The sequence below is a fragment of the Leptonychotes weddellii genome, chromosome 16, assembly GCF_054177405.1.
Source record: "Leptonychotes weddellii isolate Sample4059 chromosome 16, ASM5417740v2, whole genome shotgun sequence".
Classification (NCBI taxonomy): domain Eukaryota; kingdom Metazoa; phylum Chordata; class Mammalia; order Carnivora; family Phocidae; genus Leptonychotes; species Leptonychotes weddellii.
Genome location: NC_138384.1, coordinates 37645969 through 37667458, shown reverse-complemented (window position 1 = coordinate 37667458; position 21490 = coordinate 37645969). Strand labels below are relative to the sequence as shown.

Below are 21490 nucleotides of genomic sequence, written 5' to 3'. Positions count from 1 at the left end.
GCCAGGGGGTCCACCATGCTGCGGGGCAGGTTGGGAATGAAGCAGAGAAGTTTGGTCAGGGGGTCCATCATGGGGCTAACCAGGCTGGGAAGGAGGTGGAGAAGTTTGGTCAGGGGATCCATCATGGGGTTAACCAGGCTGGAAACGAGGCGGGGAGGTTTGGCCAGGGGGTCCACCATGCTGCGGGGCAGGTTGGGAACGAAGCAGAGAAGTTTGGTCAGGGGGTCCATCACGGGGTTAACCAGGCTGGGAAGGAGGTGGAGAAGTTTGGTCAGGGGATCCACCATGCTACTGGGCAGGCTGGGAATGAGGCAGAGAAGTTCGGCCATGGGGTCCATCATGGGGTTAACCAGGCTGGGAAGGAGGCGGAGAAGTTTGGCCAGGGGATCCATCACGGGGTTAACCAGGCTGGGAAGGAGGTGGAGAAGTTTGGCCATGATGTTCATTATGCTGCAGGGAAGGCTGGGGAAGAGGGAGACAAAATAGTCCAAGGGATCCATCCTGGGGTCAACCAGGCTGGGAAGGAGGTGGAGCACTTGGGCCAGGGAGTTCACCATGCCGTTGAACAGGCTGGAAAGGAGGCAGACAAAGTGGTCCAAGGGGTCCACGATGGGGTCAACCAGGCCGGGAAGGAGGCAGAGAAATTTGGCCAAGGGGTCAACCACGCTGCTGGCCAGCCTGGAAGGGAAGCGGAGAAACTTGGCCAAGGTGTCCACCATGCTGCTGGCCAGGCTGGGAAGGAGGTGGACAGGTTGCAGCAGAATGTTCATAATGGGGTCAACCAAGCCGGCAAGGAGGCCAACCAGCTGCTGAATGTAGGTGAACAGGGGTGGGTAAATGGGGAGAAGGGGCTGGGGGAGGGAGAGGTTAAGCCCTTGGGACATTTGGGTAGTCCATGTAGCCTTCATTCAGTGAAAGAGGCTTGGGGAGCTCTATGATCACATTCCCTTTCTTCCTCTCCATCTCCTTACAAAGGAGCTGGTGCTCAGCTGGTCAGATGGATCAAACCATCTTGTCCGCAAAGCCCTAGATCAGACAGTGAGAACCTTTGCACTTCAGGGAGCTGCCCTCCTAGTTGAGGAGGTGTAAAGAGAGGAACATGAAGCCTCTCCTGGGGAACAGGAAATGATTACTGAGTCAAGATCTTGTGCAGTGCAAACAGAGTGAGTGTTGAGAAAACTCAGAGCATCAGAGTAAGCATGAGGAATGGCTTTGGGAGATAAGCCCTATTCTGTTTAATTTTTATAACAAGCCTCTGAGGTAGTCAGGGTGAGGATGCTGACTCCCTGATTCTCAGATAAGGAGATAGAAGTGAGGTTTTAAGGGGATTTGCCAAGGTCAGGTGGCTAGTGAGCAAGTCTGGCCAATCACAGGTCAGGGTTCTTTCTCTTCCCTCCACACTGCCCCATCGGAGGAGGTCTCCAGGAGGATTTCTGTAGAGGGAACATTTCTGTAGAGGCAACAAATACTGGAGGCCAGGGGGAGGCAAGGGGTGCCATTCACAGTGGGCCAGGCACCAACGAGGGGCTTGGGCAATAGGAGAAGGCTGACCCCTGCCTGCCTCAGTTCCCCACTCTCCAATCTCCATGAGGAGTCTTTGGGACACCATCTGGAGGACTGGCCCAGACCTGGAAGCCGATAGCCACACAGGCCGCAGGCAGGGGACCTAGGGATGGGTGGGTGAGGAGGAAGGGACTCCACAGAAAGTGTGCATGGTAGAGGAATGGGCTCTGAGTCAGACAGCAGGCTTCACTGGGAAGGAGTCAGGAAGGGGAGGTTTGTTATGGGATTCAAAGCTGGCCCAGCAGCAGCAAAGGCACGGCTGAGTATCTGAGGGGAAAATGAGGACAGGGATCAACCGAAGTTAGGGACCAGGCCAGAGGGGGTATAGAAGGGGTAGAGCTGAGGTCGGGCTGAGGTTAAACTATGGTTCTAGGATTTGCGTGGGTCCTCTGGGTTCCCTTTCCAGTTTCCATTCAGGCCCTTCTCATTGACTGAGGGCATTTCATTCACTGAAATAAAAGGGAATTGGGGGAAGACTAGTCAGTAGGGGCAGACATCCTTCCAGGCTTTTCTTCCAATCTCACAGAATTCCCACAGCGACATGGGCTTTGGGTTTTCTTTCTGGATAATGAGGGGGTAGGGGGTTAGCTTCTGCCTCCCACCCTGGCCCCAGTCACCCTAGAGGGCGGTAGGTCACCGGGGAAGAGGAACCTGGGAGATCCTCAAGGGCTGAGGGGTTGTAATGACAGTCTGGCCTTTGTCCGCAGGGCACTCATCCAGGCGTTTCCACCGGCCAGCACGGAGGGGGCGCAACCACAACAGTAACATCTGGAGTAAGTTTCCCAGGGCACAGCAAGGACTCAGTGGGGGGAGGGAAGGCCCTCCTACGATGGCGGTGGGATGGATGCTGGTGACCAACCCTCTTGTCCTTGAATTCCAGGCCTCGGTCAACAAGCCCTTCATCAACATTCCAGCTCTGTGGAAGGTGAGTGCCCAGGAGGTTTCAACTTTCTGCTCTCTGTCTCTGGAGACAGTCTCACACTCCCTTCCCACTGCCTGTCCACGGACAACTTCACTGTGGACAGACTCTCAGCCTTGCAGACACCATCCAACCTGTTTCCCAGCTCTGGCCTTTCCTTTCTTCACCTGCTCCCCTCATACCCTGCTTTCCTCTTCTGGCTGCTTTCCATTCCCACTGAGGCAAACGCAAGCTGGCAAAACAGACCCCCAGAGGCCAGCGAGGGAGGCACGCTGCTGAAACCATCCCCTCCATGTGCTCACCGCTTCTCATCGGCTTCCCTCCGATTCCCTCCCTACCTCAACCCACTGTGACGCCCTCTGCTGCCTTACAGCAGTATGCTGGGGGGTGGGAACCCGCAGCTCTGGGCTTTCCCTGGCGGACGGGACCCCCCAGTAGAAAGCCTCCTGGGGGACCCTGGTCCTTACCCTGGGCCCAGAGCAAAGTCCTAGCTTTGCAGTTTTCTCTTTGCATGTAGTGCATCACTGCATGAGCCTGGGGCAAAAGGAGGAGGGTGTGGAACAGCCCTTGTGGACCGTGCCCGGAACCCAAAGGCACAGCCTTGTTTATTCCTGGGCTATGGGGGTGCCAGGGGACCCTCTGAGGCAAAACAGACAAGGCTTCTTGGCTCCTCCACAGGGTCCTGGCACCTCTCCCTGGGAGGGCTGGCTCCCTGTTCTTCCTGAATCTAGGAGCCACTTTGCTGAAGACATTCCGCAGAACATAAGCAACCCCTGGGCCTGAGAAGCTAATGCCCATATCCCCCTCATTTCCCTAGGGGACGTGAAGGCAGAGGTCTTGGTCCCCTCAGGGCTGTGTTCCCTGCATTCATTTCCTCTCTCCTCTCTTCCAGAGCGTCGCCAACATCATTCCCTAAACTGATGCACTGGCCTCCCTCAGCAGACTGACATTCCTGTTGTCATACTAGCTGAAATGACCCGGAAGAGCTGGGGGCGGGGGGCAGATTTCCTGAGTCCCGGGAGGAGGCTCTACTGGGGTTTGTGAATAAATATGACACATTATACTCTCATCATGGTCCACTGTGCTCCCCGAGGAGGGGTGGGTGGGGGGAGGCTTCTCTTTCCTTGCTATTTTGTGGAAGGAGCTGGGGGCTGATGCACAGGAGGGCTGGGCTGGAGATTTCGGGCAGGTCAGATGTAAGAGGGCTCTCACGGGGACAAGCCAGGCTTCGCTAGTGGGCAAAATCCGTGCGTGCTTGGCACTAAGGGGAGCATCTGTGCAGAGAAGGCCACTTCAGGCCAGCAGTAGGGGCAGAAGCAAGGGCGAAGAGAATGGCGGGAACCTAGGTGGAGCCCAAGGGGGTAGCATCCTCATTTGGGGGGTGTGGCACCAAAGGAATAACAATGGTAACTTGTAATTGTTGTGCAATGCTGGGCTCCCTGCTGGGTGCTTTCCACGCATGACATCACCGAATCCTCCCCTCCTCCCCCCCCCCCCCGCTTGGGTAGGAGGTTCTGTTATAGAGAAGCTCATGGAGGCTCCTGCAGGTTAAGAAACATGACCAAGGTCACATAGTCAGGAAGTGGAGGGGAAAGGACTTTGAGCTACAAAGCATATTCTGAAAATACAGTCTTCCTTTTGGCATCAAGCAGTGGGGAATGGTGCAGAGGGGAAAGGAAGAGATACGTGTGGGAGGTGCTTGCACGGGGAGGAGCACCAAAGGCCCAGGGGGAAAGCACCCTGGTGACAGGAGGGTGGGCCCCTTTATGACGGACAGGAATGGGGACAGAGGGCCTGGTTTTCAGATGCATGATAGCAGCGACTGTTCACTAAGCACTAGCTAGCTTCCAGTACTGTGTGAAGAGCTGAAACCATTTAAGCCTCTCATAACCCAAAGGCAGAAGCCCTCTTGTGATCCCCATTGTATGGATGAGGAAAACGGAGGCTCAGAGGGGCCAGGGCCCTGGCTGTCCACTGCCAGAACCTGACCTTTCACAGTTGCCTAGAAAGTCTCTAGAAGGCTTGCCAAGCACTGGCCTGTGTGCCAGGAGATGTGCATTCCTAGTAGGACCATGTACCTGTGGGCAGCTTCCTTCCCTTCTGGGGGCCACAATTTCCTTCTATATACGTGTGTGTTTTTGTGTGTGTTTGTGGGGTGGGGGTTGTCTGCAGGGGAGGACTACAAACACGGCTTCCAACACCAAAATTCCATCAATTGTGGGACCAAAAATAAGAGGCCAAAAATTGCCCTTGGGGAATTTACAGGCTTCCCTGGGTATACAAGGTGCATAAACAGAATATGAAAACAAATATGAAGCAATGCATCGATAAGAACTAGATGCCACTAGGAGGGGTGGGGGTGGGGGCTGCATGTGCACAATAAAGGTGACGCTCCCGAGACTTCCTGTTCACTGCATTTTTCCTGATTTGTAGAATACCATTATTTTTATGACCTATGGTCCTTCCCTTCCCCTACGATATTTTAATTTGAAAATATTTCAAATGCACCATAAAGATGAGTTTTATAGTGAATACCTGCGTAGCCACCCCTTACAGTCTACCATTAACATTTTACTCTCCTTGCTTTATCACACGTCCATCTGTCACATATCTACCCATCTAGCCACGCATCAATACGTTAAATGGCAATTGTCCCTTTCCCGCATTTTAATAAACAAGAAGCATTCATTCACATCACACATTTATTGAGGGTCTACTCTGTGCTGGAGCTCATTTCATACAAACTGGAGTCGTCCCTTCTGGAAAGGGCACATTCTAGGCAATCTCTCTTTCCCGAAGTAAAAGCTTTCACCAGTTTTATTTGTACGCACATTTTCTTGCTGGGTTTACTTGGATGGGGGTCCTGAAAGTGTCAAAGTGATATGGGATAATCCTATGTGTGTGTGTGCAATCTTGGGAGGCTCCTGGAAAAGAACTTAGCCGGTTTTCAAGGGTAAACGAGGCACAGCTCACTTCTGCCTCGGGGTCTGATGTGCCCCTCCCTCTGCTAGGAATATTCTCCGTGTCCCTCTTTCCCCCTGTGCTGGTGGCTCCTTACCCTGCAGGTGTGGGCTGTCTTGACCACACCACCCACACAAAGGGCCGCCTTTCCTATTCTCTGGCCTGGCACACTGATCTTTTTCTTCACAGTGCTTATGACAATGTGTAATTATATATTTACTCATTTAATGTCCATTTTCCCCCTAGACTAACATGTTCCAGAGGAGAGGCCGAGGCCAGGCACACATGGCTGGCAGCTAACAGAGGGGAGGCTCTCTTTTATTGGGTGCTGACTACGTCTGTGCTGAGCACTTACGGACATGATTCATTCCATCCTCTCGAGCTCCCCGTGAGGCAGGCACCATGACAGTCGCCCTCCCAGACTGAGGCCGCCCAGCTAGGGAGTGGCCCGGCTCCTCCTAGTCACGAGCACTTCCCTGCTGCTGGTCTCTGCTGGTGGCTGAGGTGGCGGCCTCCCTGGGACCTTCGGGGAGGGGGAGGGAGCAACTTCAAAATAAGTCCTCTTTAAAATTAAGTTTCTGCCTTCAGGAGGTGCGTGCGTGCCTGTGTGTGTCTCACAATTAAACTGCCAAGAAAATACTCCAACATCAACGTGCCCACCACTAGCAAGAACACATAGCCGGTGCACAGGAGCATGCCAGGCATTGTTCTGAGCACCCTGCCAGGATTCCCTCACTTCACCCTCGCATTCCTGCCTCTGACAGACAAGGAAACCACTGCACAGGTGGGTTAAGATCACAGCTAGTAAGGGGAGGAGTCAGGATTTGAAGCTCGGCGGCAGGATAGGTACTGCGCACAGGTGGATCAGCAGATGCCAGCTGGAGGCTCAGGATACCACCGAGGGGAGCAGAGACACCACCCAGATCCAAAGCCCCATCTCCTCTCTCCACTTGAGTCCAGCCTCTGTCCCCCCTACTCCGAAGCCTCCTCCCTGGTCTCTGTACCCACCTCCTGCCCCCTGCCCCCCAGCCTATTCCTCAGAGGGACCCTGTTAACACTGAGTCAGACCATAGCCCTCCTCAGTCAAAACCTTCCCCTGGTTCTACTTCATTCAGAATAAGAATCAGAATCCTCACAATGGCCCCAAGTCCCCCTGCCTGGGCCGGTTTCTCTTTGACTTCAACTCTTCCCATTTCCCCCCCTGCTCCAGTCACAAGTGGTCCTCAAATAGAGTAAGTAGGTTCCTACCCCAGGGCCTTTGCACTGCTGTCCCTCCACTTGGGATACTCTATCCCCAGACATCCTCATGGCTCACTCTCTCACTTCCTTTGGGTGTCAGTTCATAGGTCACATCTCGAAGAGGCTTTCCTGGTTACCCGATTTAAAATACTCTGTCTTCTCTAGTCCCTCACCTCCCTGTATTTTTCTTCATTAGTGCTCACCACCTGATACATTTATTGTCCAACATCCTCACAATGAATATGAGCTCCCTAAGGAGAGAGATTTAGATGGTCTTCTTCCACACTGTATCCCCCGTGCCTGGAACAGGTGTGACACACAATAGGTACTCAATAAATACTTACGGAATGAATGAAATAGTGACTTGGAAAAGCTGAAATCAGAGGACATGAGGTCAGGCAGGTCGGACTTGTGGACACCATTAGGTACAAGAACAAAGGAGGCATGGATGTAGGAGAAAAAGCTGTTTGGAGTCAGACAGACCTGGGTCATATTCGGACAGCACCATTTTACCACCATCTCTTTTAAACACGCTATTATGTATGTGTTTACCAGCCCTGGGCCTCAGTTACCTCACCTGTAAAATGGGAATGTCTACCCTCCCCCCCACCCCCGCCCCGAGGTTGTCATAAGGATTAAATGAGATCACGCATGTGGAAGCACTTAGCCTTCTATTTGCTTCACAACAGGTATTTCATAAATATGCCTGCAGACCACGTGAGGTGACCTCTCAGGTCCAGAGATGCCTGAGGGTAGTTTTCTCCAGAAGGCAGAGCATGGGAGTGCATGGGAGAATCCAGCTGGTTCAGGAACATGGCTTTGAATAAGTCTGAATCACACAGTGAGAGCCGGGTCCTTTTCTCAATTTTCTCTGAAACTTTCTGATTATGTTAGAGAGGAAGACTCAACTTCTGTGCTCCTGTGCCTTGACTACCTCCCTCATACTTGCCAATCTCCTTTTTTAACACAGGACCCGCAGCCAGCTATCATGTAATAGCGTTGTGGGCTTCTATGTTTTCTGGTACTTTCTCTTTATGGGCAAGTGATCCTGGCTCTCCACTTACAGTAGCAACATAAAACATGCTTAAGAAAGTAAGCTGGCTTAAAGAAAAATACTAGTAACAGAGCTGGGTCAGGGGGCAGATACATACCACGGTGAAGGTGGTATCCCATGAGGGAAGTGTGGGAAGGAGTCTCTGAGGCAGGAAGCACTCTACCTCCAGCCCCATGGTCCTGCCCTTGGACGTGGAAGCAGCCAGCTCGGGCCGAGGTGTCCATCAGCAATCCAGAGGCCTCAGATTTACTCCTGTCCCCTGCCCCTGCCCTTCATAAGGCCCCAGGGCAAAACCACCACCAATTCAATCCAGAGAAGAGTGAAGGTTTTGACAAGCAGGGGGAGGCCTGAGGCAGATGACGAAAGAACGTGCTGGGAGCAGGGTTTCGGAGTGGAGCAGGCCTGGGCTTGGCTTTGGCTCTACCACACACCACCATTCCCCTCTGAGCCCCAGATTCTCTGTCTCTAAACGGGGTCATACTAAGACTATCTGCCAGGGCTGTGTGAGCCTTAAAGCGCTTAGTCCGGCGCTGGGCACACAGAGCTGTGGATAGACTGGAGCTGCATGGACGATTACGATGATGGTTACCACTAGCACCATTATCACTGTCATTAAAGAGAGGTGGAATAACAGGGAGGTAGGAGGTGCCCAGCACAGACCGGGATTGTGTTTACGCGGTGAGAGGTGTTGGATGTTACAAGTTGGGGTGCGGGTGCTGGGGTGGAGAGAGACTGACTGAGAGACATTGGGAAAGGCAGATGGATATTGGCCCCTCCTAACTTGGTGATGAGTTTCAGTGATACAAGGTCAGCGACAGGTGGGAGGCCCAGGGGCCCTGGGAGCAGAGAAGCAGCCAGGTGCTGGACAGGGGTGAGATGGGGAAGATGCCTGAGCCCTGTGTCCTGAGCTGGGACGAGGAGAGGGCCATGCTGCTGACATAGGGCCCTGGAAGGGGGTGGGGTAGGGGGCTCGCGCTGACCCCTCCTCCCTTGCTGGTGCCGCTAGGCCCTGGGGAGACTGGGGGGTGGGTGGGGCGAGCAGCAGTACCAGTCCTCTCAGGAGGCTCTGAGCTCACACACGTGCCCCTGTGGGCCAGGTAAACAGGGTGGGTGCCTGGGTCAGCTGCTCCCTCCCACTCATCCCCTGGGGGTGGCTGGCCTGCCCAGCTCCCTGCTCCACACCCAGCTTTCTCGGCCAAGAGCAGCCCCAGTGCTGAGACGCCCTGATGACCCCTCTCAGGCTGGCCACTTCCTTCCTTGGTACCTGGGGTCCCCACGGAAGGCAGTCTCACAGCTCCCAGACTCTCTGTGGGCTGCAAGGTATGGAAGAGTGTGAGGACAGTCACCTTTAGGTGGCAGTATGGGAAGGAAGAGAGATGGGAGAGAAAAAGGCCACCAAAGCTGAGAGAGCAAGGCCAAGAAAGGGCAGCTGCCTCTCATCCCGGTGCCCCTGAGCCAGGCTGGCTTACACCTCGGGTGGGTCCTGCCCCACTGGGCTCCCTACGTTTGCCTCCTGGTTGGGTCCCGCCTGTGGTTCCTTTCTCCTGAGACCCTCCACCCCATCACCTCTACGAGACACCAACCATCTCCTCAGATGTCCCCATCCCCACCCTGCACCCCAAATTCCTGGGGTTGGGAAATTGGAACACTTTTGCACCTGCCTTATCCCATTTCGTCCTCCCTCCCTGATCCTTGGGCTCCCTCTCTGTTTCAACACAGACTCTCAGACTCACAATTACAGCTCATTACCCTATCGGTGGCTGGCCCTGAGTCACGAGGGAGGGACTCTGGGCTACCCAGCCCTGTCACCTTCTCCCAGGCCACGGTATAAGGAGTAGCAGCAGGGAGGAGACTCTGGGAAGGCAGGGGAGCCTGGGAAAGGAGAGAGAAGGCTGCGGACTTAGAGGGACGGGAGAGTAAGTCAGGAGGAAGCGCACAGAGGAGGGCACACACAGACACACGGAGGGGGAGGAAGGGCAAAGAGAAGAAAACTCGGGTGGGAAGAAGACGGGAGGAAGAGGAGCAAGGCAGAGATGAAGTCACAGGGCTCCCTGGCCTGCCTCCTGCTGGCCCTGTGCCTGGGCAGTGGGGAGGCTGGCCCACTGCTGAGAGGAGGGGAGAGCGCTGGAGCAGGTGCTGGGGAGACCGTGGGACATGGGGTGCGAGACGCCATTGGACAGGGGGTGGGAGACGCCATTAGCCATGGAGTCGAAGAGGCTGTTGGCCAAGGGGCTGGACAGGCAGCTGGCTCCGCAACCAGGGAGGTCATGGGCCACGACATGGGGGAAGCAGCCCGTGCCCTTGGAAACACTGCGGGTGAGGCTGGCAGACCGGTTGAGAACATCATTCGACATGGAGGAGATGCTGTCCACAGCTCCTGGCAGGGGATGCCAGGCAGCAGCAGTGCTTGGGTGAGTAGCTGGCAGCTGGGTGTGGAAATGGGACACTGTGGGCAGTTGGGTTGAGAATCTTGGGAATCAGTTGGAAGGATGACTGGGTCTCCTATTTGTGGCTGTCTGGGGTGGTTTCCCCCCATGTGATGATGCATCCTTCTACCACGCTGGGGTCTCCTTCTACCTGCCTCTGCCTATGTCCTGCTGTGCCGCACCCCCCACCCCCCATCAGAGAGGGGGTAAGGCACACACACTCAGTGCAGGTGTGTTGCCCTTGCAGGGAACCAATGGCCAGCCTCCATCTGGAGGCCATGGCATCTTTGGCTCCCAGGGTGGCTCTGGAGGCCACGGCCAGGGTAATCCTGGAGGGCCAGGGATGCCCCCGAGATTCAGATGGAAGCTTTGGAGCCCACTCTCAGGGAGGCCCCTGGGGCCAAGAAAGCAATAGAGGGTCTTTCAGCTCGGCCACCAACGCTCGGGTACAGTAACCACCCCAGCCCTGAGGCTTGCAACCTCCTGCCCTTCAAGCCCACGCTCTCCACGCCGCCCTCATCTTTTTGTCCGTACCCACACTCAGCCTCCTCCTCTCTGCAGGGGACTGTGGTCCAACCCGGTTACGGCTCCGTGAGAGGCAGCAACTCACACACAGAGGTAAGGGGAAGAGTCGGGAAGAAGAGGGTGTCCGGGTGCATGTGACAGAAAGTAGGAGAGATGAAGAGGAAAGAAAGAAGGATGGGGGGTTGAGGGACAAGGCAGACTGGACAGGGAAGAGATGGGCCAGATGATGAGGCCAGGAAGAGGGGAGGGAAGGGGGACGGGCACGTGGGGAAAGAAGGCCAAGCCACAGGAAGCAGGAGAGCCTGGCCTGTGGTGATGGCTTTGACCCAAGCCTGGGAACTCACCCGTCCCTGGAAACTTTCCTCCACAGTGCACCAACCCCCCGCCATCCGGCTCAGGCGGAAGCTCCAGCAGCTCGGGGGTAAGGGGACAGGCAATCAGAGGCGTTTTGCCCGGGGAGTAGACAGAATGTGGGCTCCCTCCAACGGCGCACGGGAAATACGCTGGAGCCAGAGAGGGAGGCGAGGGAGGGAAGCCCACACTCCTGATGTTCTCCCTCTGGTCTCTTCCTGCCCCTTAGGGAGGCAGCGGCGGAGGTGGTGGCAGAGGTGGCAGCAGTTACGGGTCCAGCTGGGTGAGTTCTGCTCCCCTGCTCGCCATCCTGGGGCTCCTCAGCTCCTGCCCCCCACCTGCCCGGCCCCGCCAGGCAGGGCTCCCGACACAGCCGGGGACGCCTCGGCACAGGTGCCTGGCCTGCGACGGCCCGCTCGACTCCCTTCCGCTCCACCGCACGCGGTGGGGACGCTCTGCCTCCTGTCTGACTGACTCCCGTGGCCGCAGGGCAGATGTGACTAGAGAGGGGGGTGGCAGAGGGGGGAAGACAGCTGGACACAGGAAACCGGGCACCGGCTTGGGAGGCTCCCAAGAGAATGGGGGCAGGCGTGTCGCACACGCAGAGACAAGGACACGTACAGAGATGTGGTGTAGGTGACGTCGATAAATACAGGGCACATGAGGCCCCTCTAGAAGGGCTGAGGGGGCCGGGAGGGGACCACGGCCTGGCAGCCACAGAGGGTGGCTCTCCCACAGAGGGGGCCCCACAAAGTGGGAGCACAGTTGGCTTCCTTGGGTATCTGGGAAAGGTCTGAGGCAAGAAGAGGGAAGTAACGAGAACAAGCCAGGTCACGTAAGCTGCTTTAATTTACTGCTCCTCATACTACCTGCTTTCCCTCCCAATCTAGGACCGTCCCTTAGAAAATTCTAGGAATTTTGATCAAAGCAACTACTCAAGCTCCCAGGTAAGGACTCTCGGGGTCCCTTCTTCCTCTTTCTAGGTCCCAGGAGAGGGAGGGGTGAGGAGAGGCAGGGGGCGGACCGAATGAGCCCCTAGGTGCCAGGGTCAAGGCTCTAAGATGTTAGGCTCCAGAGGCTTTTTCACTTCAGGCATGTGATGGGGGGAGAGGACAGCAGCTCAGAATCCCCAAACTGTCCCACATTTCCAAATACACTTGGCCACACCTGTCCCTTGTGCTCTGAATAACTTCCTCCGTGGCCAGCTGGCTCCAGATGGGAAGAGATGGAGGTTGGACAGAAGGGAGTAAACAAATCCTAACACCCTGGCAACTATCTGGGTTCCCGCTGAGTCCCTTTAGGACGCTGTGTGGAGGGGCGCCTGGGTGGCTCAGTCTGTTAAGCGGCTGCCTTCGGCTCAGGTCATGATCCTGGGGTCCTGGGATTGAGCCCCACGCCCGACTCCCTGCTCAGCAGAGAGCCTGCTTCTCCCTCTCCCTCTGCCTGCCTCTCTGCCTACTTGTGCTATCTATCAAATAAATAAATAAAATCTTTAATAATAATAAAAAAAGTTGCTGTGTGGACTCTTGCTTCCCCTCGTAGGGACACAATACCGGCTCTTCCTCGGGTAGCAGTGGCGGCGGAAGTGGCGGCGGAAATAAACCCGGGGTGAGTGTCTGCTGAGCATACACTTTCACAGATCGGCCTCCTTTCCCTGAAGGGGAGGGGAAATAAGGGGTGCTAAGGCCCCTCGGATGATGGGGGAGCTGGGAGAGCACCGGCCAGAGCTGAGAATGGGCTGAGGTGGGGCGGCTGTGGGCTAGCAGTGTGGGGGCTGGGATTGGTGTCTCTCGGTGGCAACAGAGGGAAAGCTGTCTCTGTCTCTCTCACAGTGTGACAGCCCAGGGAATGAAGTCCGCATATCCGGAGGATCTGGGGGTCAGGTGAGAGCCAAACTTGGGACTGTGCCCACTCCTGCTTGGCACCACTCCTAAGGCTAACCTCCATCCCAGCCCCTTCCATGGGGAAGAAACCAAACACATACTCCTACAAATATTAACAATCTCCAAAGTAATAATTGCAAATCCTTATGTGATGTGCCTCACTTTATACCGTGGATGGGGCTGTGAAAAATTACATAGAAACCAGTCCTTTTTAGAAACAATCACTTCAAACGACCTACACCCACCCGGCCAGTGAACAGAATACCGTGACCTCTTTGATAGCATTTGGAAACTGGGTTTGGAATGGGTACACTTCTCTCCTAGTCATTCTGGAAATCTGGGCTTCCTGTCAGCACCTGCAGCACTGACAAGAGGAAGTGTTATGCTAAGGTCCCCATGAATCACCTAGAGGTCTTGTGAAAATGCAGGTTCTGAGTCAGCAGGCCTGGGGTGGGGCTGAGATTTTGGTTTCTACCAGGTTCTGGGCAAGGCCGATGTCCGCTGGTGTGCACGCAGCCGATGGGGAGAAGGCTCTCTGAATATTAGGCTCCTTGGATATTAAGGATACTAACCTCTATGGGTAGACAGGTGTTAGGAAAGCTCCCAGCTTGTAACTCTTTTTTAGTGTTTTGTGTATCAAAGTCTTAAATATGTAGTCAAATATACCAGTCTCTTCTTCTACGGTTTCTGCTCTTGAAAAGAAAAAGGCCTATATTTTCTTCTAGAACTACTAATACATCTATACTTTCATTTTTTCTATTTAACTCTTTAATATATCTGGGCTTTACTTTGCTGTATACAATCTAGTCCCATTCCTCAGTTCAGCTAGACTTGCGCCACACTTTGGATCAGAGCTATGTGCTCTCTAATGAAGGGAAAACCAGATAAAAACAGGAGGGAGGGACCGGCAAAGTATAAGTGCCCCCTGCACCCCCCTAGATATTTAACTGGTGTTCCCAGCCACACGCATTGAATTATTTACACCACTGATGTACAACGTCACTTGTAAATACCTTCATATTTTGGGAAAGCTTCTGGGAGTTCTATTTGGTTAAACTGACTCATCTGTTCTGTGATGCTGCTTTCTTTATGGTACATTAATATTTGCCAGTACAAGTCCTCCTTTGTTGCCTGTCTTTTCCAGTGTTTTCTCACCTATTCTTTTTTTTTTTTTTTAAAGATTTTATTTATTTATTTGACAGAGAGAGAGAGATTGCGAGAGCAGGAACACAAGCAGGGGGAGTGGGAGAGGGAGAAGCAGGCTTCCCGCCGAGCAGGGAGCCCGATGTGGGACTCGATCCCAGGACCCTGGGATCATGACCTGAGCCGAAGGCAGACGCTTAACGACTGAGCCACCCAGGCGCCCTCTCACCTATTCTTAAACATTTATTCTTCCAGACGAATTCCAAGATTATTTTGACCAGTTCCAAAAAAGAATTCCATGAGGATTTTTAGAGGAACTGTATTAAATCAGTACATAAAGGTGCAGGGACGGACCTAAGATCTAAAACAATGATCTCTGTTGCATTGTCTCATCCCTCAGGGCTTTGGAGGAGGACAGGGAGGCTCTGGTGGCTATGGTGACATCAGGGTAAGGAGATGACCGGCCTTGAGAGTAGAGACTGGTGGCGGGAGATGGGATGGAGGTCAACTTTGCAGTAGCAATGCTAACAGTGCAGATAGTCCCGCACCGCAGGCTGGTCTTGATCTTACCTCGGGGAATTCATCTCAGTCCCGGGAAAGTGGGACTCAAGAGGCGCCTCCCTCTAACTTAGGAGGAGAGGAACCAGATGACTTCTGTGCCACCTAGGCTCCTGCTGACTCTCCAGCCAGCGTCCCCTTTCTGACCAATGCAACACATCCGCCCAGACTGTGTCCTGCAGTCTGAATCAGTTTAGTCCAACAGTCTGGCTGGCTTCTGCCTCAAAACCAGGGGACAATTCAGATACTTTTGTGGCAAAGGCCCTTCCTGTTGGATTTTGGGAAGTTTGCAGAAGTGAATATAAAGAGATGGTTATGTTGCCAATAAGTATTGTAAGTGAGCAATAACCCAATCCACAGGAAGTTGAAACAAGATTTGCCAGGGAGAAGAGCCTCTCTTGGGGCTCTGGGAAATCTGCTGTGTTTGTGCCTCAGTCCCCTGATTCAGGAGTCCCTGGCCCACATCCTACTATCCTACTCTCTCATCCTGCATGTTCCCTGCTTCCTCAGTGACTCTTCTCCATTTTCTCTCTCCGCAGGAAATAAGCAAAGAGGGCAGTCGCCTGGTTGGGGGCCCCCAAGACAATTATCAGGTAAGCAGGGATGGCTTTAGGAGAAGGGGTGGTGGAGTGTGGGGACAGAATGCTAAGGGATGGGGAAAAGAAACAGAAACATCAGTATCTTCTTGCAAGTTGCTCTCTGTGGTGAGTGACCACCAGGAGACCAGACAAGGGTCTGGAATCCCTGTCTCCTTGGTTCATCCATTCTCTCCCTTCTTCAAACTGTGATCATCACTGTGTATTATCACTGTGAGGGGAAACATAGCCGTAAGTAACAGGAGAATGGTCAAGGGGCTATTTTTGGAAACCATACTTAAGAAGTGTTGAGAAGTGGAAAGCAGTGACCTCTGAGTTAGAAGATGGGGGTTCAGAGGACAGCTGTCTCACCTGTCATCTGTGCATCTTCAGGCAGGGCAGTTGACCTCTCTGAGTCTGGGCCTCCTCTTGGGTAAAATGGGAACGGCAAAACCTACCTTGCTCAACCCCACAGTTACTGCAGAGCTTTCTGCATCATAACCAGAGCAAGGTGGTTCAAGATCCGGACACTGGAGTCTGACAAGGAGACAGATCATGAGGCACGCTGCTGGACAGCTCTGAGTTTGCTTCCCTCATCCGTCAAGGGGAGATGTCTCCACACAGGAAATGTGGCCGGATAAGGCACTGTGCTAGGCGGATGGTGGGGCTGATTACACATTAGCTCCCAGCAGTGTTTTGGGGACAGGCTCTGGGGGAGGCAGAATAGGAATATGATTCAAGGGACTGGGCAGGGTTATTCTAGGAATAAGTGGCAAATCATTCCAAGAAGGTGGGGTTTCCTAGCTGCTATGTGAAAAAGGAGAGGAGGTGGCTTTACACAGAGTACACAGAGCTTGAGCAAAGGCAGAGATGGTGGGCCAGGAGCCAGGCTGATAGGTGGTATGCATGACAGGAGGCACAGGGCTTGAACAGTAGTCCCTCCTTCCTACCCAGAGGCAAGGGTCCAGTAAGAGGTGATGTTGTCAGTGGGATCAATACCTTGGTGAGTGGAGGCATTGCCCCACCTTTGGCCGGGACCATGGTGTCAAGCAATCCCTGCCTCCCCTCCTGACCCCCAGAGCTTCTGCCCTTGCCTTTTGCTCACAGGGTGGGTTCCTACTCTCATCCCCTTTCTTTTCGGTTCCTTAGAACTCTCAGACGTCTCCTGGGCTCTTCAACTTTGACACTTTCTGGAAGGTGAGTTCATGCAAGATCTCTCTGCTCACTCTTTGGAAAAGCAAAGCTCTGTCCCTCTGCCCTTTAGGCTGAAGTCCTCTTTCCAGAAGGACCGAACATCAGATGGCCCTTGACCTCTTGCCTGGAGGCCCTGAGCCAACATTACATTACGTCACAACTCAATTTGCCATTTTCCATCTTTTTTTTTTTTAATCTCTGCAGAATTTTAAATCCAAGCTGGGTTTCATTAACTGGGATGCCATAAACAAGGTAAGGGCTGGAAGGCTGTACCATTCGATCTCTGTGGGAGAGGGAAACAGAAGAAAGCTAACTGCTAACCCCCCGAGTGGGGAGCTGGGGAAAACGATGATGGCACTAGAAGGGTGTTTTGTCCAGTGCTTAAAAAAAGGACAAAAACAAAGAGGAAGGAGGCAGAGCTGAGAAGAGGGGGTGGTTTGGAAACAGCTGGGAGTCCAGGATGAGGAAGGAATGGGCCTCTTTCATGTCTCAGTGTGCAGACTGAGCAGGCGTGAACCTCAGTTTCTCCAACGAGACCTGGAAGATTAAGGGGAGAGTGAGGAGGCCTAGTCCTCAGGAAACCAGAGAGGTAGCAGAGGCAGGGTAGGGGGCGGACTGAGCAGTCAGGAGGAGCTAAAGGCCCCAGGAGGACTGACGCTGAGAGAGAAGGGAAAGGAAGCAATTATGTGCCCAGTGCCTGCCGCGTGCCAGGCATTCTGGGCCCTGGGTGTGCATAAGTTTAGGAGGCACTTGGGGCCCAGAACCCCTCTCTCCCTCCCCCCCTGCCCACCCCTCCCATGTTCAGGGGAACCTGGCCAGGCTGATTTGACACCTGAATAGCAGACGCGCCTCCAGAGCAAAGGCAGACCAACAGCAGGAACAAACACCAAAGGCAGAAGTTGCAATTGACGGCCCACTGATGTGCTTTGTTTGATCCATTGTTTTTTTTTTTTTAAATTTTAAAGACACTATGAATTAGTTGCCAAAGTTTAAAAACTGAGAGGTTTATAAAACACTCGGAATTCTGGCTTCTCTTGAAAAATGAGGCAATGGGGGGCCCTCTTTCCTCGAGCTCGAGCTCCTCTGACAGACAAGAGGCTGCTTCTCTCCAGGTGCCACAGGCTGCTGCCCGGCACAGCCACCCCAGCAGCTGGGCTTCGGACCCTTACCGTAAAAGAAGAAAGATAAGGCTCCCTGCCCTCTAAAACTTGTGGGGGAGACAAGGTGGTGGTAGACAGGGAGGTGAAGAGAAAGCCCTACCCTCAGGCAAGGCCAAGTCTGCAACTTGGGGAAGAAGGTGGGAGAGTGAAAGATGTGGGAGGCAGGTTCCCAGGCGCAGCGTGGTGCAGGTTTGGATGAACTAAAGGAGCCAAATGGACTGTTTCTGCTTTATTAATTTTTTTTAAAGATTATATTTATTTATTTGTCAGAGAGAGCACACAAGCAGGGGGAGCGTCAGGCAGAGGGAGAGTAGGCTTCCCGCTGAGCAGGGAGCCCATGCGGGGCTTAATCCTGGGTCCCTGAGATCATGACCCGAGCGGAAGGCAGATGTTTAACTGACTGAGCCACCCAGGTGCCCCAACTGTTTCTGTTTTAGAGAGAATGGTCTCTGGTAGGCGGGAGGCTCTTTACCATGGACCTGGGGTAGATGAGGCCCCAGAGCATGAGGAACTTAGGGTCAGAGGCACAGACTGATACTTCCTGGGGGCCAGGAAGGCAGTGAACATTCTTGCACATCTGGGGGTGGGCAGTAAAGGGAGCGCTCACAGTTAGGCAGGATCCATTTGGGGCAGCTCCCCCAGGAGCCGATCTAGGAAGAGGGGCAGGCCAGAGACAGGCAGAGAGGAGAACAGAAGGCCCATCGCCTTCACAGGGAGGGAGCTGAGCACTGGGGCCAGAGTGAGCAGCGACAACAGGGAGACTATACGTAACAGTTCTTGGCAAGTATGAGGTGTTTCATCCCAAACTGGAATATCTGGATTTGGCTGGATGACAGCCATGGGCAAAAAGATCCACGCGGATTTCAGGAGCAGAGGCCTAATCCACCCCTGATTGGCCAATTAGGCCCTGAATTCTTATTCCTTGAGCTCCCTCTTAGAACTTATTTCTTTGCCCAGGACCAGAGGAGCTTTCGTACCCCATGACCTCCAGACAAGGTGCTACCAGATGGATGGGAACCCCCCACCCCTTCTTAAAACCCCACTACCCCACCACTAATCTCAACCCTTACCCTTGAAATAAACCGTAGCTGCCTCACACTCCTGGTCTCTGCTCCTTTCTTACGTCTCCATTGTTGTTCCAGGGGGTTTGGAAGGGTCAACCGCAGCCCCATAGCTTCGGCAAATGGGCTGGGGGTGGAAGGGCAGGTAAGAAGGCGGGAAGCTCTGGGGGCAGGTCCCGGTCCTCAAGGTTTGGCTGCAGTGAGGTTCTGCCAGAGGCTGGAGAAGCAGGGAGAGTGAAGAGTGTGGTGTGTGTGGGGGTGAGGGGAGCTGGTTAGCGGCTCCAGAGATCTAATCGCTCTCCCTCTGCTTCCAAAAGCAGTTTTCTGGTGTCCCTAAAAGACACCCAGCTTCCCCTCAAACCTTAGGCACAATTACATTCTGAAGGCTGAGCGACGGTGGTATCAGGAATAGGGGTGTAGGTGAGCAAGGGGCCATGCTTCCTGCTCACCTGCACCCAACCTTTCCTCTACAGGGCCAAGTCCCACGCCCCAGCACACGCGCCCTGCTCTACTTCAGCCGACTCTGGGAGGTAGGAGAACTCTCACTTTTCAGAGGACTGGGGATCTGGTCATCTGTCCCTCTCCCCACCTCCTCAAGCTCCAGCCCACCTGTCACAAAATTCGCCCTCTTTTCATTTTTGAGATGGGTAATCTCACCCGAATACCATCAGAAGTGCTAACACCCTCAACCTCCGGTATGCTTATCTTCATCTAACCCCAAACCACACCCAGGCACCAAAACCCGTTCTTGCACAGGAGCTTGAAACTTTCCAACAAGCTGCCACACTCCCTGCTCTGAGGCCCACTCCTGTCTTCTCCTCCCTCTAGGATTTCAAACACAACACCCCTTTCCTGAACTGGAAAGCCATTATTGAGGTAAGGGTGGCAGAACCTCTCGTTTTGGGATCAGGAAGCCCAAATCTGGGGACATGGGATCTGGGCTCTTGGCAATGGCTTGCATTCAGTCCCTGTTGCTTACCTTCCCTGCTGAGGGAGGCCACCTCCCTCCCTTCCCACTCTCCTCCCTTTCTGCAACACTAAGTGGGGGTGGGGTAGGAGAGAGAAGCCAGTGAGTCACTAGAAAAGGAGTAGGGTGGGCAGTCCACAGGCACAGGAACATGAAGCCAGCCACTGTCTCTGCTCTGCTGCTGGTCCTGCTGGGCGTGGCCTGGCTCAGGGGGAGCCTCAGCTGGGTGGGTACTGCAGGGTGAACAGGCAGGGGACACGAGGTGGGGAAGAGAGGAGCCTGGAGCTGGGGTCAACTCTCAGAACTGGGAAAGGGGTGTTAGGGAGGAAAGCTGAAAGGAAACAGGAAGCACGAGGGGAGCAGGTCAGGCCATGGTTAAGAGTGAGCAGGTGCAGAAGGTCTGAATATCTGGGTTCTGGGAAGGAGGGGTCCTGCAGAAGGCCACATCTTAATTCTTCATGGCCAGTGGCCTTTGGGCACTGACGCAAAGGTTGCCCACTCACTCATCTGTGTGGACCAGGCACATGAGGCTGGACAGGTGGGGCCACGCAAAGGGGGAGGTCAGGGCCCTCCAGGTGCGTGTTGTCATGCACTCATGAATGACCAGTGTGGCCATGTCGTCTGATGGAAATATGATTTTTAACTGTTCACAACTAATTTAATTTAAAAATGCAGGCCAAGCAAAAAATGCCCGGAAGCCTGTGGTCAAGCAGTTTGTGACCTCAGTGTTAGGGCTAAGAGTGGGGCTAAAATTCAATGGGAGTTAAGTCACAGTTAGGAGGAACATCCTAACCCTGTGTGTATGTGTGTGTGTGGGGGTGGGAATGGGGGTTCCAAGTGGAGAAGTGGTGGTTGCAGAAGCTAAACTCTCCTGCTGCTGAGAATTTTCCACTTGCCCTGACTGGGGGTGGGGGTACGGGGGATGGCCCATGCACTGGCGCTGTGTCTCACGTGGCTTGATGCCCATCATCTTGCATTTCTCCCCTTTCTCTCTCTCCTTCAGCCCAGTGCCAATCTAATCACCTCACTTTGCCTCTGTTTGCTGACGATAACAGCCCATCCTTCCAGGAACCCTATGGGAACAGTGTTTGTGAACAGGAATTATAGGGCTAAGGAGGGAGCAGGGTTTGGTGTCGGCAGAAGGTGGGTTGGGGCTGAGGCGCCGTGTCTGCCCCAAGGGAGCCGTGTGGGCACCGCTCACTTGCCATTCCTGCTCAGTCCCAGGCCGGCCTGCCAAAGCTCCAGATGCACGGGTGCGGGTGGGGGTGCCTCGCTCCCCTACACTGAGTGTAGAAATCTGTCCTGTATCTATCGGGGTCATCAGTGTCCTCTAGGCTCACTGCCTTCTCTGGAGGCACTGCTGATCCTGGACCATGGAGAGGGGTGTGGTGGGGTGCGTGGGTGCTGGTGCTCCCACAGGAGGGCAGAGCCTAGGCAGCAGGCTGCTGGAGCCCCGTGAGTCTGGCAGGACCCAAAGGACTTTGGACAAGGACACCCTCATGGCGGCTCTCTCCCTTCCAGGGTGCTGATGCGTCCTTGCTCCAGAAGAGGTCGGGCAGTGCCGGTCAGGTGAGTCGCTCTGCCCTCAGACTGCCTTTGATGGCCCCAGGTCCCTCTCGGTCTGGTTCTCAGGGCTGGCCAATCTGAAATTCGCTTTCCTCCACACCCCCATTCTGTTGTTTTCTCAGTCTGGCTCAGGATGGCAAGAGGTGGCCGTGTGACTTCTAAGGTAAGACATCTGCCACCTGACCACCTGATTTAAACCTCACTCATGGGGCGCCTGGGTGGCTCAGTCGGTTAAGCGTCTGCCTTCGGCTCAGGTCATGATCCCGGGGTCCTGGGATCGAGCCCCGCATCCGGCTCCCTGCTCAGCGGGAAGCCTGCTTCTCCCTCTCCCTCTGCCTGCCACTC

The 21490-nt window shown here is 54.2% G+C and overlaps 3 protein-coding genes across 5 annotated transcripts in view; 2 read left to right on the top strand and 1 right to left on the bottom strand.

Moving 5' to 3' along the window:
* The window catches only part of SBSN (suprabasin), a 7555-nt gene extending 4004 nt beyond the window's left edge, over positions 1 to 3551 (top strand). The window contains exons 2-5 of the mRNA XM_081806745.1: positions 30 to 815; positions 2271 to 2336; positions 2444 to 2488; positions 3375 to 3551. Coding sequence (XP_081662871.1) covers positions 30 to 815; positions 2271 to 2336; positions 2444 to 2488; positions 3375 to 3398 — 921 coding nt within the window. The 3' untranslated portion in view covers positions 3399 to 3551. The remainder of the gene's footprint in view (positions 1 to 29; positions 816 to 2270; positions 2337 to 2443; positions 2489 to 3374) is intronic.
* Positions 1 to 21490, bottom strand: part of GAPDHS (glyceraldehyde-3-phosphate dehydrogenase, spermatogenic) — a 62341-nt gene that overhangs the window by 14850 nt on the left and 26001 nt on the right. The window lies entirely within an intron of this gene.
* The window catches only part of DMKN (dermokine), a 17577-nt gene continuing 2034 nt past the window's right edge, over positions 5948 to 21490 (top strand). The window contains exons 1-15 of one of the 2 annotated variants that reach the window (XM_081806743.1): positions 8683 to 10147; positions 10724 to 10780; positions 11058 to 11108; positions 11268 to 11321; positions 11929 to 11985; positions 12581 to 12646; positions 12871 to 12921; positions 14465 to 14512; positions 15162 to 15215; positions 16347 to 16394; positions 16596 to 16643; positions 19086 to 19142; positions 19441 to 19488; positions 21101 to 21148; positions 21268 to 21308. In XM_081806743.1, coding sequence (XP_081662869.1) covers positions 9770 to 10147; positions 10724 to 10780; positions 11058 to 11108; positions 11268 to 11321; positions 11929 to 11985; positions 12581 to 12646; positions 12871 to 12921; positions 14465 to 14512; positions 15162 to 15215; positions 16347 to 16394; positions 16596 to 16643; positions 19086 to 19142; positions 19441 to 19488; positions 21101 to 21148; positions 21268 to 21300 — 1098 coding nt within the window. In that variant the 5' untranslated portion in view covers positions 8683 to 9769 and the 3' untranslated portion in view covers positions 21301 to 21308. Of the gene's footprint in view, positions 10148 to 10723; positions 10781 to 11057; positions 11109 to 11267; positions 11322 to 11928; positions 11986 to 12580; positions 12647 to 12870; positions 12922 to 14464; positions 14513 to 15161; positions 15216 to 16346; positions 16395 to 16595; positions 16644 to 18508; positions 18650 to 19085; positions 19143 to 19440; positions 19489 to 21100; positions 21149 to 21267; positions 21309 to 21490 lie in introns of those variants that run through there. The other variant, XM_081806744.1, reaches the window with a different exon arrangement.